The following is a 16,381-nucleotide window of genomic DNA, read 5'->3' as shown; positions in this document are numbered from 1 at the left end:
AAGTACAATTGTAAACCCCTGCCATCATTTTGCCGTTGTGGGTATTATTGAATAAATCTATTAAGAATGTATAATTAACCACTCTTTTACCACGTGGAGTTTTTAATATACATTTTATTAAGCATAGCCTAAACTAGTATATAAAATAGTGTGACGTTTCGGGTATCTTGCCGATACCCATCATCAGACCGTGCTGTTTGGGAATAGAGATAAAAAAGGTGAAGGTTACTAATTAGATTTACATTGAGCAGTTCTAAATTACAATCATAATTTTTAACAAAGGATCAGTTATAAGAAGTATTAACAATTGGTCGTTTCTAATTTTCAGTAATAATGGCAGTGAGTAGATAAATAATTCTAAGTTATAATAACAAATTGAGCATCTCTAAGATTACAGTTACGACATAAAGAAGCAATTCTATGTTACTATTACACAATTATATGAGCAGAACTTGGTTACACTGAGCAATTTTTAAGTTACTTTACTTTTAGCTTATTTTATAAGATGAATTAAAACAAACAAAACAAATCTTACCTGCTGACCGTCCTCAGACCTGAAGAGAAATGAGGCCCATTTCTTATAACTGATCCTTTGTTAAAAATTATGATTGTAATTTAGAACTGCTCAATGTAAATCTAATTAGTAACCTTCACCTTTTTTATCTCTATTCCCAAACAGCACGGTCTGATGATGGGTATCGGCAAGACACCCGAAACGTCACACTATTGTGTATTAGTTTAGGCTATGGTTAATAAAAAAATGTATTAAAAACGCCACGTGGTAAAGGAGTGGTTAATTATACATATCAATAATTCTTAATGGATAACAGAATGTTGTGGAATGCATATCTGTTATGCAGTGGAGCTGCGGTGAAAGGCGATAATACCAGTTTGTTGTAAGAAGTTGCAGTGTGAAAGGTTTATTAAATGGTAGTATAAATTTAAACTTAAAAAAGCAAGACATACTCACCTCCTTTACTATATTAGACCAGCATATTCTACATTATATTTTATTAAATACATTATAATAATAATGCATAAAGATTGGTTCAAATAAAAATGAGAATATTTTTATAAAAAATTATTGCCACCAAGTATCGATAACGCAGAATTTTGAGAGTACTCTTCACTACTCTTGCAATATACCCTTCGAGATATTCTCCGCGTTTATCAAAATACTTTTTCTGACTTTCAAATAATAATAAAGTTATCATTTGAAAGTCGTTTTTTTGAATAATCCGTATAATTTCTTCCTGCCTGAGAACTATTTTAATGATCCAAAAAATGATAATCAGGTGTTAAGTCCCGACTATGGAGAGAGAGAGGCATGTGTGGAAGCTGAAGGAGGAACTCCCGTTTCAGATTCTTCAGGGTACTCATGGTTACCGCGACTATGTGAGTCTTGATGAAAACATGCCTTTTGATTGCTCACCTTTATTTTTCGATAGCATCGCCGATTTTACAGTCATAATATATCGACGCCCCATGGCTTTAGCTGCCTCGGCGCTTGTTATAAACAAGCCAACTCTAACTTTAAACAGTTATTCAGTTATAAGTATTTCGTGGAGATTTAATTAAATCGAAACTTCATTTATATCATTGATAGACCAAACGTGCCCCACGTGTTAGTATAATTTCATTAAAATATTTTTATGGATACATTTTCCAGGATATAGTATAACACTAGCCGAATAGTAACTATACAAATAAATGAGCTGATAGTCAAGCGAAACACCTGCAAGATCTCGGCTCAATAAAAACGCATTTCTCATGAGTGTAAACTATGTCCTGGATATAGAATCCTTTTAATTCCGCATCTAACATAAAGAGCAGCAATTCCCGAATGAGATGTTATCACGTGGCCATCATCGTATAATTGACTCCTAATCATTATCAGCATTGTTTTTGCTTGAGAAAGTATTAAAAGGTGTGTCTCAAAAAGATACAACGAGAACTGAATTGAGATGTAGCTGTGGTTTTTGAGACAAACTAACACATCACAAACAGTCGTATGTATATTGTGAACAAATGTTATCTCAGATATGAACAAAATGAAATTGAACGAAATAATATCAGACAAGTAACATTTCTGGTATTGAATATGTCTTATTCAATGATAGAGCCTTCCTACGAATAAAAATATAGAACAGCCCTATGTAAATGAACAAACGCGTGATCGATGTGAAACAGCGCATTACGTTATATGGGATTACCAGTAGTTGTATTTATTAGACATTAAGGACATATAGCAAAATGAGATGAGGTAAAACATATACTCCATTATGACAAGGACAAATTCCGAACTGTACAAAACAAAACATTTCATATGGTCTATCGAAAGCAGTTGCATTATTCTCATACTTAATATAAAACAACATTAACAAATATGGACTAAGGAAATCGAAAAGTACCCCAACAGAATTGGCGCCTCGTCAAAAAAGAATGCTGTTGCAATGGATTAGCAGCCCTGCAGTGAATACCCAATAAGCAGTAGCTGAAACCTGATAGATACATCAAGAGCTATTGTCCATCAAGCAATCCGGTTGTGTGGCCAACTACCTCATAAGAAAATGAAAATCAAAGCACCATATGGAGAAGAGAAATGCAGTGGCACAGTACCACCGCTTTGGATGGGAAATAGAAGCAGATCATATGGAGTGATGCGAAAAAAGTTCATCCTCGATGGGCCAGATGGTTGCAAATGTTACTGGTACGATGTTCACATGGTGTGGGGAGGATGGTGATTATACCAACTGTGTTACCCACAAGGGCACTTTGAGACATTTTATGAACTAGCTTTGTATGCTTCAATGTGAGTAGGTAAGTGGCGTTGTGTATATACCTAATGGGAATTTTTCATGATACACAAAGGGCTGAATAGATCATGGCGCGGAAGTTCAGTTTTTGTCTTTCATTATTTAAAACTGCTGACCAGAAGCACTGTGTGGTGAGGCCATTTTCTAGCCCGAATGCCCGTTATTCTGATAACATCCAATCCATTGATTAGAGTGACCAGATGCTGATTGCAAACCAAGACAAAAATGAATTTTAAACCCAAAAATCCGAGAAGGAGGAAGAAAAACGTAAATGAAAGTATGATTTAATGTATTGTAAAAATAATTACATTGATATATTTGAGGAATAATTAAGCAGAATTGCAATAAAATATAGCAGAAGCCAACCATTTTACTCAGTAATATTCATTGAACTTTGTGATAATCATATTTTGATCATCTTGTAAAAGTCGCTTGTAAAAGATCGATTAACTGAAGATATAACTGTATGTTGTCGGATACAAACGCATTGCTGTAAAGTCACAAAGGTATTTGTCTCAGTGGTCAAGCTCTGTAAGATACCAAAATGAATGAATGACTGGTAGATATTAACAGTTTAATTGAGCAAAACAAACAAACCTGGGATATTGGCTTTATTCGTGGCTTTGGTGTTTTTCTTCGTGTATCAATAACACATTTTCTTCTCGACTGATATCCACCAAGTGTTGGAAAATTTTATTTCTTAAAGTATGGCTGAGTTACATACAATCTCATGATTTCGATTTGTATGAGCAGTGTAAGAGAATGTATAACAAAACTACTGATGCGAAAAGGCTGGCAAAAACTGATTACGAGAAAGCACTAGGTAAAGATGGCTAAGGACAGGGAGTTCTCGTATGTGAATACAAAAAAGAATGGAGTAAATCAAAATATGCCCCTTATTTGATTGCATGGGAAGGTTCATAGAAAGCCCAGCAGAAATTGCACACAAGTTGAACAGTTACTTTATTTTAATGAAAACGCCACACAGAAACGAAATTAGAACCTATAATACTTAGTACCGCACATTGGTTGAAGGCTAAGAAGACAGAAAGATATCATTTCTCAACTGGTTTTCAAAATCTGATGGCATTTCTCAACTTGTTTTGAAAACAAGTTGAGAAATGCCATCAGGACCTGAAGCTTTCTTGGCATCAAGATTGTTTTGGGTTCTCCTAACATCATTCTGTCGAAAGACCACAGGAAGCGTTAGATGGAGTGCATTGGGAATGGTGGGAGTTGGTTTACCATGATCATCAATGCAGGAATTGGAAGAAAAGTAAGATGCTGGTAAATCGAATTTATCTTTAACAGAGAATGCAATAGAACTATCAAGTTGCAACAGAAGTGAGAACATAGATGGACAAAAGTTTCGGCGAATAGTTTTACAAGAGACCAGAATGCTGTTTGGACAAGAGGCAAGTTTTCTACTGATACCCTCCCAAAAATCGAGTTTGGATTGATTAATAATTGTTTTACATCTGGCGCGGGCTTTAGTGAGACAGAAAACACAGCTGGTTGATTTGGATACAAGCCAATTGCGATATGCTACATTCTTATTTTGAACAGCCTAATCCCATTTTTTTAAACTAACGTTTAGATAATGGACGAGATTTTAGGGTGCAATGCAAAATAAAGGATTTCATCCGCACAAGAAACATTTCACTGAAAAGTTTACTGAGATCAGAAGATTTCAAACTAATCCAAACAACAAAAGGAGGAATAGAAGTTATGCAGATCATCCTATTCCGCATTCTTGTAATGCTAAATGACACGAAGCTGAAAATAACATGAGAGAGGGGGATACTTAGTAAAAAAACCTATATCTGAGGTGGCTAGAAGACTGCTAACATGGACCATGTATTTTGAATGGTTATTGGTAAGGAAAAGATCCTGAGTGTTGAGGGGGGCGTAGTTAAGACTGTCTGCTATTCTATTAGGTAAATGAACAAGCTGGGTGAGGTCATTAGTAATCGCTAATGCCTCACCATCTCAACCAGCTAGATACCTGTAACTAGAGAACAAGCCTGGAGTTGTGAATATTAAAATCACCAAGGAAAACTGCTGCCTCACTGTTAAAAAAAATTAGAGTGGAGAAAATCGAGTTTGACCGAAAGAAAGCCTAAGAGTTCCAAGTGATTAGTGGATGGAGAGAACGATAGACGCTACACATGAATTTGATGGAACGGAGTAGAGACAGAAGAGGAGATTCGAATTAGGAATTCTGCTTCTGGCAAGGAATATCAGAGCACAAATAGACTTCTCAACTATATTAACAGTTGATAGCAAGTTTGAATCTCTGGAGAGTGTTAGGAGTCAGATTGCTTTAAAGCAAATTATTTGATAATCTCAGAGAAGCTTTTGTTAGAAAAGTTACTGAGGTTAGAGGAGGGCAGGGTTACAGGGAAGATGGTATATATTCAGTTATAATTAAAAAGGTTGCATATGAATGTATAAAACTTGGAACGCTAATGAGAGCGTCATTGAACTCCAGAAATATCCCCCTTGGACTGGATAAATGCTATTGTCTCTGCAGTCCACCGAAGTGATGCTAAAGATGAGGAGTTGTATGTCTGTAGCTCACTGAGCAAACTCTGTGGTAGGAAAGATCATGCAGGCTGTGGTTAAGGTTGCGATTCAGTACCACCTCGGTAAGAATGGTATCTTGAATAGATCCCAGCATGGGTTCGTTAAGAGGAAGCCATATCTGATCAAGATGGTAAATGACTGTGATGTGGTCATTATACAGTTGGGTTCAGGTGACACTATATATTTTGTGTTTTGGTGACACTGTATTTTGACACTATATATCGTCGCTTTAGTAAAGCTTTTGACACTGTCCCTCATGGAAAGCTGCTAATATAAAGTAGAAGCAGGAGGAGTTACCGATGAGTTCCCACTCTGACTCTCAGGCTGGCTAAAAGATAGGCGACAAAGGGTTGTCATAAATGATCAGTCTTCAAGACGAACAAGTGTAACAAGTGGGGATCTCTCAGTGCTCGGTATTGGATTCCTTCCTATTTTTAATTTTCATAAATGATATTGACGAGGGTATCCAATGGAAGCTGTCAAAGTTTACTGATTATTCGAAGATAGGAAGTTCCCAATTCGAGCTAGGCCATGTTGCTTCAGAGAGACTTGAGTCGGTTGTATATATGGAAATGAACATGGAAAAAACTTTTTTTTCCTGAGTTAATTAGTCTCAGGTGAGGGTTGTATATATATCCCCCCTCCCTGAAGCTCGTGTGTTTCGTCCAGCAAACTGACTGAAGGATACACGCAACTACATGCACCATATACTGACTCCTCATAGTCCTATTTTCTTTGGCGCTTAACACACACTTAATATACAATAATAGTAAGCGTTCCAGTGTATTAAAGTTTTTAATGGAAAAGATGGCAGATTAAATTTGAAAAGGCAATCTTTTCATAATAGCATTGAACTCTTCACTCTAATATCATTTCCATGAGGTGCGGCGTTGTCGCATTACGAAGAAAATATCACTTTCCTTTCTTAGGGAGAGAACATACCAAAACGATAAGATACATGAGATTAGATGAATGCTATGTACGATTAACGTCTTATAACTGTGTGGATACACACCAAAGAAATACTACATATGTCTTTCGTTAACAGTCAGTCATAGTATCTTCTTCGTTTGAAGACTTAGCGATTTCTTGATGGTACTTGAGACGAATACGAAGGTGCTGGGTCATTTACAAAACATAATTCATAGTTCTGCGGTTGTGGTTAAAAAATTTGCACTCCAAGAAAAAAAAATAAATCAAAGAATTTTATGGAATGAACCGCACAAGCTTTCAATATTTGTTGGAAAGGGTTTCTTAAGATAATGGTTCTATAGACATGAATATTTTTCTACACATTGCACAAATTGTATAGCAAACTGTGGCGTGGGCTTCATGTTTCTACAGAATATCGGAGAGACTAATCGTATAAGACAAGCATCGTTCGTCTTGTAAGATAAAGGTCGTGCAATAGATATCTCTGTACAAATATTAACGTTGTACGCTCTGTCTAAGATAACAATTGTATTTCTATTGATTAAGCTGATATCGGTCTTATAATATATTTATCGCGTAACGAGTCGCTTTCCCTTAGATTTTTATACAATTAATCCAGCCTTTCCACAAGAGCTATTAGAAGTTATGTAAAATTATACTATTGACATTATAATAGTGAATACGAGTTGGCGATTAAACCATTATGCAAATTTTGTTTACTTGGAGGTTAAATAGACCTTCCTCATGCAGAGTGGGAAAATTAGCTTATGAAAAATTGTTATTGAAAAAAATAATTATCTAAATGTACTGAGACATTTCTTATCGAAGGTTAATATTACCTCGAAATATTAATACATTCTCATATTGATTCGAGAAAGGTCTGCACACTTTTATACGTTATTTAAAAAGTATTCGCTCACAGGCCTTTCAATCCGTGAAAAATGCTGTTGCAAAAACCGCTAATGGCTGCACACATTTTAGTATATTTCGCACCATGTGTTCAGAAGAAGCTTAAGATAAGTTATTAATATTATGCAAAGCACTGTGTAGCGAATGTCAATGCAAGCAACACCAACCAAGATGCCCAAGGCTGTCAGAACACAGGTCGAAGAAATATCACGATTAGATTAATATAAATGATGTGCCATCTCTTGTATGAGACACCTGTAATAAATAGGAAATGACTAGACCTATATTCAATACTCTGCTTTGTACACAATAGGGAAACTAGTTTTGTGGAGAAAAACAGATTTCGTGTAATAAGAGTGTCTTCAGGAAAAGTAATTTAAAGCATGTGAGCATTTTTATTTTGTATTCTGTATACAGTCCATGGATCACACCCCTCGGTAGTTATAACATGCATGGAGTTGCCTCCCTGCATTTTATAACCACACCTTCACAGTCTTCGCGGGCCCTCCTGGGTAGCACAGTTGGTAGGATCGCCATCCTCCCTACACCGGGTGGAAAAGACCTGTGTTCGAATCCCGTCGATGACAGAGGGAATTTTTATTGGTCTTTTTCACAACATGGCTGTGTTAGTCGGTCTCAAGCGAGGGTAGCATGGTTTTTTCTTCCCGGAAACTCGGGTTTTTCATCCAGGAAGCCGAAAATCGACCTCAGAACACACGCAATTTACAGACAATGTACACGGAGCAACATGACTTTAGTCGCCGATGCTCCATAAAACATATTAACAGTCTTCGCGGGACAGTTATAATCACCATCCTCCCCACATCAGGCGAAAAACGCCCAGGTTCAAATTCCATCTCTGATGCGTGGAACCGTTAATGGCTTTTTTTCACTCCTTTGCTGATTTAGTCGGCCTCAGGCGAGGATAGCAACGTTTTTTTACTCGGAAACTCGGATTTGTCGTCTAGCAAAACAAGCAACCCGACCAGAGAATACACATGAGAGAATGTGGTTGTTCTAGTTCTAATCTTTGGCATCTTAAAATGGATACTCTACACCTAAACACAGAAATAATCTGCCTATTGTCGTAGCGTGTTAATTATTGTGGTCTTCCTGCATGCCTACAAATCCCATAACGGGATACTGTATGTTTCTTTTTTGGTTACAATAAAGGATTATTTATTTATGATCGATCGCTGCTGCATAATGTTCCTAAGCATTCCGAAGAACTACACTTCAGTTTGTCACTCTGCCTTACCGAACATGGTACACAGAAAAAGCAATGAAATATATTGACAACTGATAATTCTTTCATTCATCGTTGATATTAGTAAAATGAGGAAAACAAAATCATAAGAGTAAGTTCAATAAAATATTCTCTGCTGGGTGTTTGCAAAACTTGGACCGATATTTACAATGGTAGAGCAGCCGGTATTTAAGATTAATTTCGGGACTGCTGCTGTTATAAAGACAATGGAGTAGGTTGATAAATTTTCTGAGAGTTAACTAACTTCTCACTATTTTTGATTCTGTTAATATTAACTATAGTTAAATTGTAAATGGTTAAAAACGGTTCTTACAATATTAGTCTGGACGTTGTCTTAATCAAAATTGTAATCAGATCAAGTGCAGTTGCTATTCATCGTATTAAACTTAATCATACCTAGCAAATATGTATTCAAGTAATATTAGTCTTTTAATTACCACTTTCCCTGTATATGTACTGTCCATTTCAACTCCATCTTTCTTATTCTTTCTGCTTTGTCAAGGTGCAACATAACACAGATCTGAATAAAAAATATTATTAGTATTAGCTTAGACCTTGGTCGTTTTCAGTTAATGTCTGGCCATCTTTAAAATGAGGAAACCGCACCTTATGAGAAGTGTTATGATTCACCAAGGGTATTTACTTTATTATTTTTTAATCATTGGGAATCTTTGGATTTTTTTTTTTTTTTTTTTTTTGACCGATTGTCACAAATTAGTGCATTTTGTATCACAAAATGACGTTTGATGAACCAAATAACCAACAGTTGAGCGTGAAATGTTTTTACTCCATGTCTAAAACAGGGTACTAAAATTCGAAATAATATTGCTAACATTCTTCACTTTCTTCCGAAGGTTTTTTTTTTTTTTTTGCTTCATTTTTTTCTAATTTTTAATCTAGACACCTCTTTAATCTATCCATAATTCTCTTCTTCATTAATCTTTATTTCAAACCACCACGCGCCTTGCCCATAAAATCAAACCTTAAATAGAAGTTAAGACTTCCAGCAATTTATACAAATTAGGGAGACTCGCTTTTTTCTGTTTCATTTCTTTCAAAGCGTGACACACCATCATTTTATGTTTTCGTAATGATTGCGAAACATTTTGTCTAATCTTTAGGATGGGCGCTTGCAATTTTTTACCTTTATCCGTTCTCAAAATGATTAGACCTATGTCGCATAATCTGGTTAAAGAGCATGACTATATTATTCGTAACACGCATTATACAAAATCAGCTTAATGTATATGATTCCATACCGCAATTTGTAATACAGTTTAGGTTTCGTTTTTATGCACTAGATAAAAGTTTACCATCTTATTATTCCAACGAGACAAACATATCCATCGCCCTCGTGGTGGCACAGTTGATAGAATCGCCGTCCTCCCCTCACCTGGTGGAAAAGACCTGTCGAGTTCCATTGATGACGTGAGGAATTTTATGGGCCTTTTCCACACAGCGTGGCTGAGTTAGTCAGTTTCAAGCCAGGTTAACATGTGTTTATCTCCGAGAAACTCGGGTTTTTCGTCCAGCAAACAGAAAATCGACCACTGAACACGCAATTTACAAACAGTACATACGGAGCAAATATGGCCTTGGTCACTGATGCTCCTAAAACCCTACTACAACTTCTCCGTCCTTATGGTTTGTGGTAGAGATCAGTAACAGTCGTCAATCAAATAATTAACTATTTTTTCCTTTAACTTTACTCATCTAAGGGATTGCATGCACCTATTTATTACCCATCATCACTTCAGTGTTCCCGATATCAATTTGCGATTGCTCCTATTTAAAGAATGCATGAAAATCCAATTCACTCCTAGAATTTATATTTATGATATTTTCTCAATTTTTAGTTTCATCTAATCCACTTCACTGATGATAATTCAGCAATAACAGAAAAATAAAACAAAGTAAAGTACATGTAATAATAAAGAAATCAAATAAATTAATAGACCAAATTGATTTATTAATTTAACATTAAAAGATATTAAAATTTAAAGTGTGTTCTGGCTTTTGGCTTACTCTTTTTTTTCCCCTCCTTATTTAAATCAATTCGATGTTTACAACTTCTCTCTGTAACGTCAGGATATGCCAGAGGAGGAGGCAAGTGAAGTATAGAGATTAATGTAATAATTTAGCTACCTTTTACTGTATATTTAAATAAAGATAAAATATATCTATATTTTATAATTTCGCAATTTACACTAGTTTGGTAGGGCGGATTATCTCACAGATTCGGGTATTCTAGGTCACTTTTCATATTTCTGAATAGAAAAATCCCGAATACTTTACCGGAAAAGCTCCGCATCTCACCTGAGATCAGCTAATTGCAGCTCAAACTGAGATACTGTTGTTAATGGTCTTCGGTAAGGGTTACAGAGATTTTCCGAAAACTAATCTGTCATTCAGAAAAACCGATAGTTAGCCAACATATGCAGTTTACAGACACAATGCACTGGTGCCGCACGAATACTGAAAAAACAACAACATACAACCGATCGTTGGTGGGGTTTGAACCCAGGCCTTTTCCAAATTGGGGATTTGATAATAATCAGTTATATTAAGGGACTGAAAAATTAATTGATTGAAAAATATTGTAGAAAGCTGGTATAAAATTAATTTGGTGTCGACGTTGTTAATTAATTTGGTTGTGCCTGTAATAACAGCATAATGTAAATTGACGCTCATATTGCTCTTTGATTTGAACTCAGACATTTACGAAGATGAGTTAAATAACAACGAGAATTTCCATAAATCCTTTGGCAATATTTTGATAGCTCTTTTACATCAATCAACGTCCGAGTCTCTTAGTGTTTACAGCACGTTGCTGATCAAGCTGTCCCTGTGATTTGAATAAGAGCTTAACTTTCTCAGTACGTACTTTCGAAATCCCGAGTTTCTTTAACCATTGTGATGACTGATTTTTTCACTGCATGCTGCGTCGCTTGCCTTCTGGTTCACATTGCTTGCCATTTCTTTCCTCGTCAGTATGCAATCCAAGAAGCCATTTACTGTATCTTCATATTGCGTTGGGCGCTGCAGACACAGTCCCATTCGCTAACATTTATGTTCATCATTGAGACGATTGGGAAACACTTTGAGACCGACCTTCCTATAGGTTGGTTGGTTGTTGTAGGGTTTTAGGCGCATCAGCAACTATCTATATTGCTCCATATATAATACAATATTCTGTAAATTGCGTGTTCTGTGGTCGATTTGCTATTTGCTGGACGAAAAACTATGCTACCCTCACCTGAGACCGACTAACTGAGCCACGTTATTAAAGAGACCCATGAAATTCCTCGCGTCATTGACTGGATTCGAACTCGTCTTTTCCACCTGGTGTGCGGAGAACGGTGGTTATACCAACTGTACTACCCACTAGGGCTTGACCTTCCCGTACTGCAGCTTGTTGTAAATGATGGTATATGCAGACCTATGACTGATATTCACCTTCCTAGATACATTATCATCTGTCGTACACCGAATCATCTGCGAACACAGCGTGTTTTGCAACACCTGGCTGTGCTTGTCCTGTGCGAGACTCATTCTCCAGAGTATTTCTTCCTTCACAGTAACGATTTGTTTGTCATATATTTAGGATTACCCGAGAACGTCATCCACTCTGTGTATTGTCCGTAAATTGCTTCTGTATTCTCTTGTTGAATTGCCCATTTTGTGGACAAAAAACTCGAGTTTCCAGCGAAGGGAGAACCTTGCTATCCTCCCCTGAGACCAAATAACTGACCCACAGAGTGAAAAAAACCCATAAAAGTACCTCGTATCACCGATGGTGATTATAACTACTGTGCTACACGCAAGGACAAACTGAACAACACTGCGCTGTTCTAGTTTAGACGCATCCGTCACGGGGAACACCATACATGTATTTTCTCTTTTGCGGGCATCACTACAATCGCATACAGCCTATAGCCAGCATACCCTGTTGTTGAACAGAAGCATAGAGTCACTATATCGATCCCTAAATGACGATCGATATGATGGCTTGATGTATATATATATATTATAGACACGCGAAATCTCTTTTTCATTTGACTCATCCTCAGTTATATTTTTTTTTTTTTTTTTTTTTTGCATTCTTATTGAGTCACTGCCTTCTTTGTATAGTTCTTTAGTTGTACGCGAGGTAATGAAATTTTAATTTTTTTTTCTTCAATTTTAATTTAATTTTATGCTTTTGATTAAAATACAATGCAACTTTTTAGTTGATCAAAAAGAAATCTATAAGCATTCTCTATGTACATATTTGTACTGTATGTGCATATTTATATGTATGTTTTTTATTTTTTTTAGTTCGGCTAAATGATAAGGAACAAGGTTTTATTAGAATTGGCTCTCTGAATAGCAAAGTGAAGAAAACTGCTGCAGCGCTGACCAGTGGAAAAAGACTTACCAGGATGAAAAGCTGGGGCTCTGCAGACAACCTGTCAGAACTGGTACTTTCCTTTTTTTCCTATCTATTTAGTATATTTTAATATCTAGCGTGTTTAGCAAAGCATTGTTTTAGGTGAAGAATGCAGCGAATTTCTTGTCCCTACTTGATATTGTGTAGAAAACAGATGGAGTTATGAAAGAATTTTATTTATATGCTAGCTGATAATTAAGCTGGAATTAATGTACGTTGGAGCAATCGACGTTCATAAAAATGACACCGAATCTCACTCACTCTCTGAAAATTAAAAAAAGAAAAATAAAAAATGTTTTTGACTCCTACTTCTGTTTGAGACCACTTATGGAGAAATGTTATTAGGTTCGCTTCCATTGTCCGCCCATGCTTTTGTCCTCTCTCCCTTTCTGCCATAGCGGAGATGTGAGTGACAGTTTGTTTAGTCACCAGATCTTTTTTGTAAGACTTCACGACCTCATTAATCTCCCGTAATCCTTCCCCCGTCTTCTCTACCGACGCACGAGTCTTTTTATTTTTTTATTTTATTTTATTTTTATTTTTTTATTTTTTCGTACGATGATGAAAAATTCATTAGCGGCCTGCTGGAGCCGCTTAACCTCCATATTATGTTTCGTTCTGCAATTTGCATAAACCCTTTCTTGGGACGCAATAGGCACAACATGAGATACGATGCTCGAGTCAGCGGCATCGTCCGTTTACACACCGCTCTACAATTAGGCCTCATCGCCGAGGCAGTTGAGACCCGCTAAAGAACGCCTTGTTGTAACAATATTAACATGCCGTCGTCTCCGGAAAGGTTCTAGATCCTGCATCTCGAGTTCGCCCCGTGGGGCATCTTTAGCGAGTAGTGGAGGGAGATTTGGCGGAGATTTCGTATGGAAATGAAGACAGCGACGGCGCCTTAAGCAGCGTTCAGCGGGTCATGTGCATAAAATACCGATCTATCTTCATCTAACACTCCATTTTGTTAGGGTAATTATGACATACACAGCTTTCGGTGCGCGGACATCTGTTTAGTTTATCAAGTGCCTGACAATAAATTACCTTTACGGCTGCTCCAAATGAAATTACAGACGGCTTATACGTGTATTTACCGCCGTCTCTAGACGGTTTCGTGTGGCGGGCGGATGCTCTTACTGCTCGAGATCAATGGACAACTGTTCCGGTAATGTCACAATAAAAATGGCTTTTCTGTTTTTTTTTTATTCTGCTGATGAAAGATCCTTACAGTCGCTCTCTTACCGTACTAGTATCTTGGGCCTCACGGATCGTAAGAGGATGGTGTCACAATTTCACCAGCCGTTGACAGTGACAGTTTCCTTAATCAATAAATATTAATTATTTTAAAAAGTTTTTATCGCTGAATAATTATTCGCTCGTTGTTACAACCCGCTGTCCCGCGAGATTAAAAGCTAATTCGCCACGGAAATGTGTACACTAGTTTACCAAATTTATTTGAACACTATTAATGACTCTCGCAAAACGACTCCTTTGTTTCTCCTTGAAAATTAGATAAATTTGGAAACCGCCATTGGCAGTTCTGTCTTGCCTGTTAAAAGCGGAGTGGAAAGTAACTCACTAGACTGAAAATCCATTATGCAGCTGCGCATAAATTTTTAAAAATATAGAATATTTTCCACATTTGGAATGCATTCTGATACAATTTCCACTGCATTTAGATGTAATATTTATGTACTTTAGTTGTAATGTTTAAATATAAATATATGTAAATACCTTGATAGTATTTAAATTTTTTATATAATATCAATATACTTTTTCTTTATAAGGACGTGCTATTATTCGAAGGTTAAGAGTGAGGTAACTGGTTGTGATCTGCTTCACAATATGAGATCTGTGATACTTTCAAGTGCAGACTTCGATTTTCCATCATAGCCGGACATAGAATGCATGCAGTATATTGACGCCTCGTGGCCTTAGTTGATTCGGCATAATCCAAGCATTCATCCGTTGAGTGCGTTATAAAAATTATTAGTGAAAATACTGCATATTTTCTTTCACGTAATCGATTCTTCTGTTAATTTATTCTTTCGTTTTTCATTGTGGCTTGTTTTCTTCCATACGTTGGGTTCGGGTTTTTTTTTTTTTTTTGTAGCATGGCCGTACTAGGCACCATAAATGCAAGCAACTTTACCTATACTACTATATACTGGCGCCTCGTGGCCTTAACGTTTTTTTTTTTTTTATATATATAGTCGTTCACTCAATAAGTTAATGAATTCAGTTTATTTATAATTTTGGGGTACAGCGAGAAAGATATACATAATATTGTTATTTATAAATACATAACATATATGCATACATAGAGACATACAAATCAACGTGTTACATAACGTTGTTGTTGTTGTTGTAGTAGGATTTTAGGAGCATCTCCGACTAAGGCCATATTACAGTGGTTTTCAACATTTTTTTAATAACGGTACCCCGGAGTAATTTATTTTATTTTGCGGCACCCCTACTCAATTTTCTGCCTGTTAGATCCGATTCTCTCTGTGTGTGTGTATATATATATAAACATATAAATCAAAAAAATAATAATAAGTTTAAGTAACTTAAACCCAAATTACACGGCACCCCTGGAATGTTGTTGCGGCACCCCGGTTGAAAATCACTGCCATTTGCTTCATATATGCATGTGTTCTGTGGTCGATTTTCTGTTTTCTGGATGAAAAACCCGAGTTTCCGGGATAAAAAAGCATGTTACCCTCGCCTGAGACTGACTAACTCAGCCACGTTGTGAAATAGAACCATAAAAATTCATCTTTTATATCCAAAGGATTGAATTAATCCGTTTTTGTTGTTTTTTTTTTTCCTTTCAGTTATCCAATCAACTCATGCCTCCTCCAAGGTTAATTCCTAAAAAGAAGAAAACAAAAAAGCATTCTGAGTCCTTAAGGTAAGGCCAGTTCTCTCAAAATACTCAAAATTAATAATAATCACACATTTGAGAGATTAACGTTAAAAATAATCTTTTCACAACTTGAGATTAAAAGAATAATAATAAGGTTAGTACGATGTGATCGTGCCAGTTAAATGCATTAATGATACCTAAATTTCTGTTTCTTAGTTCTTACGAAGGAGCTAGAGGAAGATCAGCAGACTCAGATTCGGACAGTGCTTCCGGCCAAACATCTTAAAATCTCCAGGAGATATTCGTGTACTGTGTATCAGTTTCCGAGCTGCTAAAGCAGGTTCCGCTTTATGTGTTGTATATCTGTATTTTTTAATGCTCTAAAAGACTTAATTTTTTATTAATTTTTATTTTTAGAGATCCAGTCGCTGTTATTTTATTGTCAAAGAATTTCTGTGGACATATAAAGAGAAGAGGTTGTGATTGTATCGTAGATTTTTTGTCTGACGAAGAAGAAATATGGCTGTATGTGTTTTGTGGTCTGTACCCGATCTTGTACATTTGGCACT

At 36.3% G+C, this 16,381-nt stretch overlaps 1 protein-coding gene across 1 annotated transcript in view; it reads left to right on the top strand.

Moving 5' to 3' along the window:
* The window catches only part of LOC150090022 (uncharacterized), a 61,740-nt gene extending 45,571 nt beyond the window's left edge, over positions 1-16,169 (top strand). The window contains exons 5-7 of the mRNA XM_090368939.1: positions 12,829-12,971; positions 15,781-15,857; positions 16,029-16,169. Coding sequence (XP_090225065.1) covers positions 12,829-12,971; positions 15,781-15,857; positions 16,029-16,098 — 290 coding nt within the window. The 3' untranslated portion in view covers positions 16,099-16,169. The remainder of the gene's footprint in view (positions 1-12,828; positions 12,972-15,780; positions 15,858-16,028) is intronic.
* Positions 16,170-16,381: the final 212 nt, after the last annotated feature.

This window comes from Mastigoproctus giganteus, chromosome 2, assembly GCF_048544385.1.
Source record: "Mastigoproctus giganteus isolate SK-2022 chromosome 2, ASM4854438v1, whole genome shotgun sequence".
Classification (NCBI taxonomy): domain Eukaryota; kingdom Metazoa; phylum Arthropoda; class Arachnida; order Uropygi; family Thelyphonidae; genus Mastigoproctus; species Mastigoproctus giganteus.
Note: the sequence above shows the minus strand (reverse complement) of the source record. Positions and strands in the feature narration are given on the sequence as shown.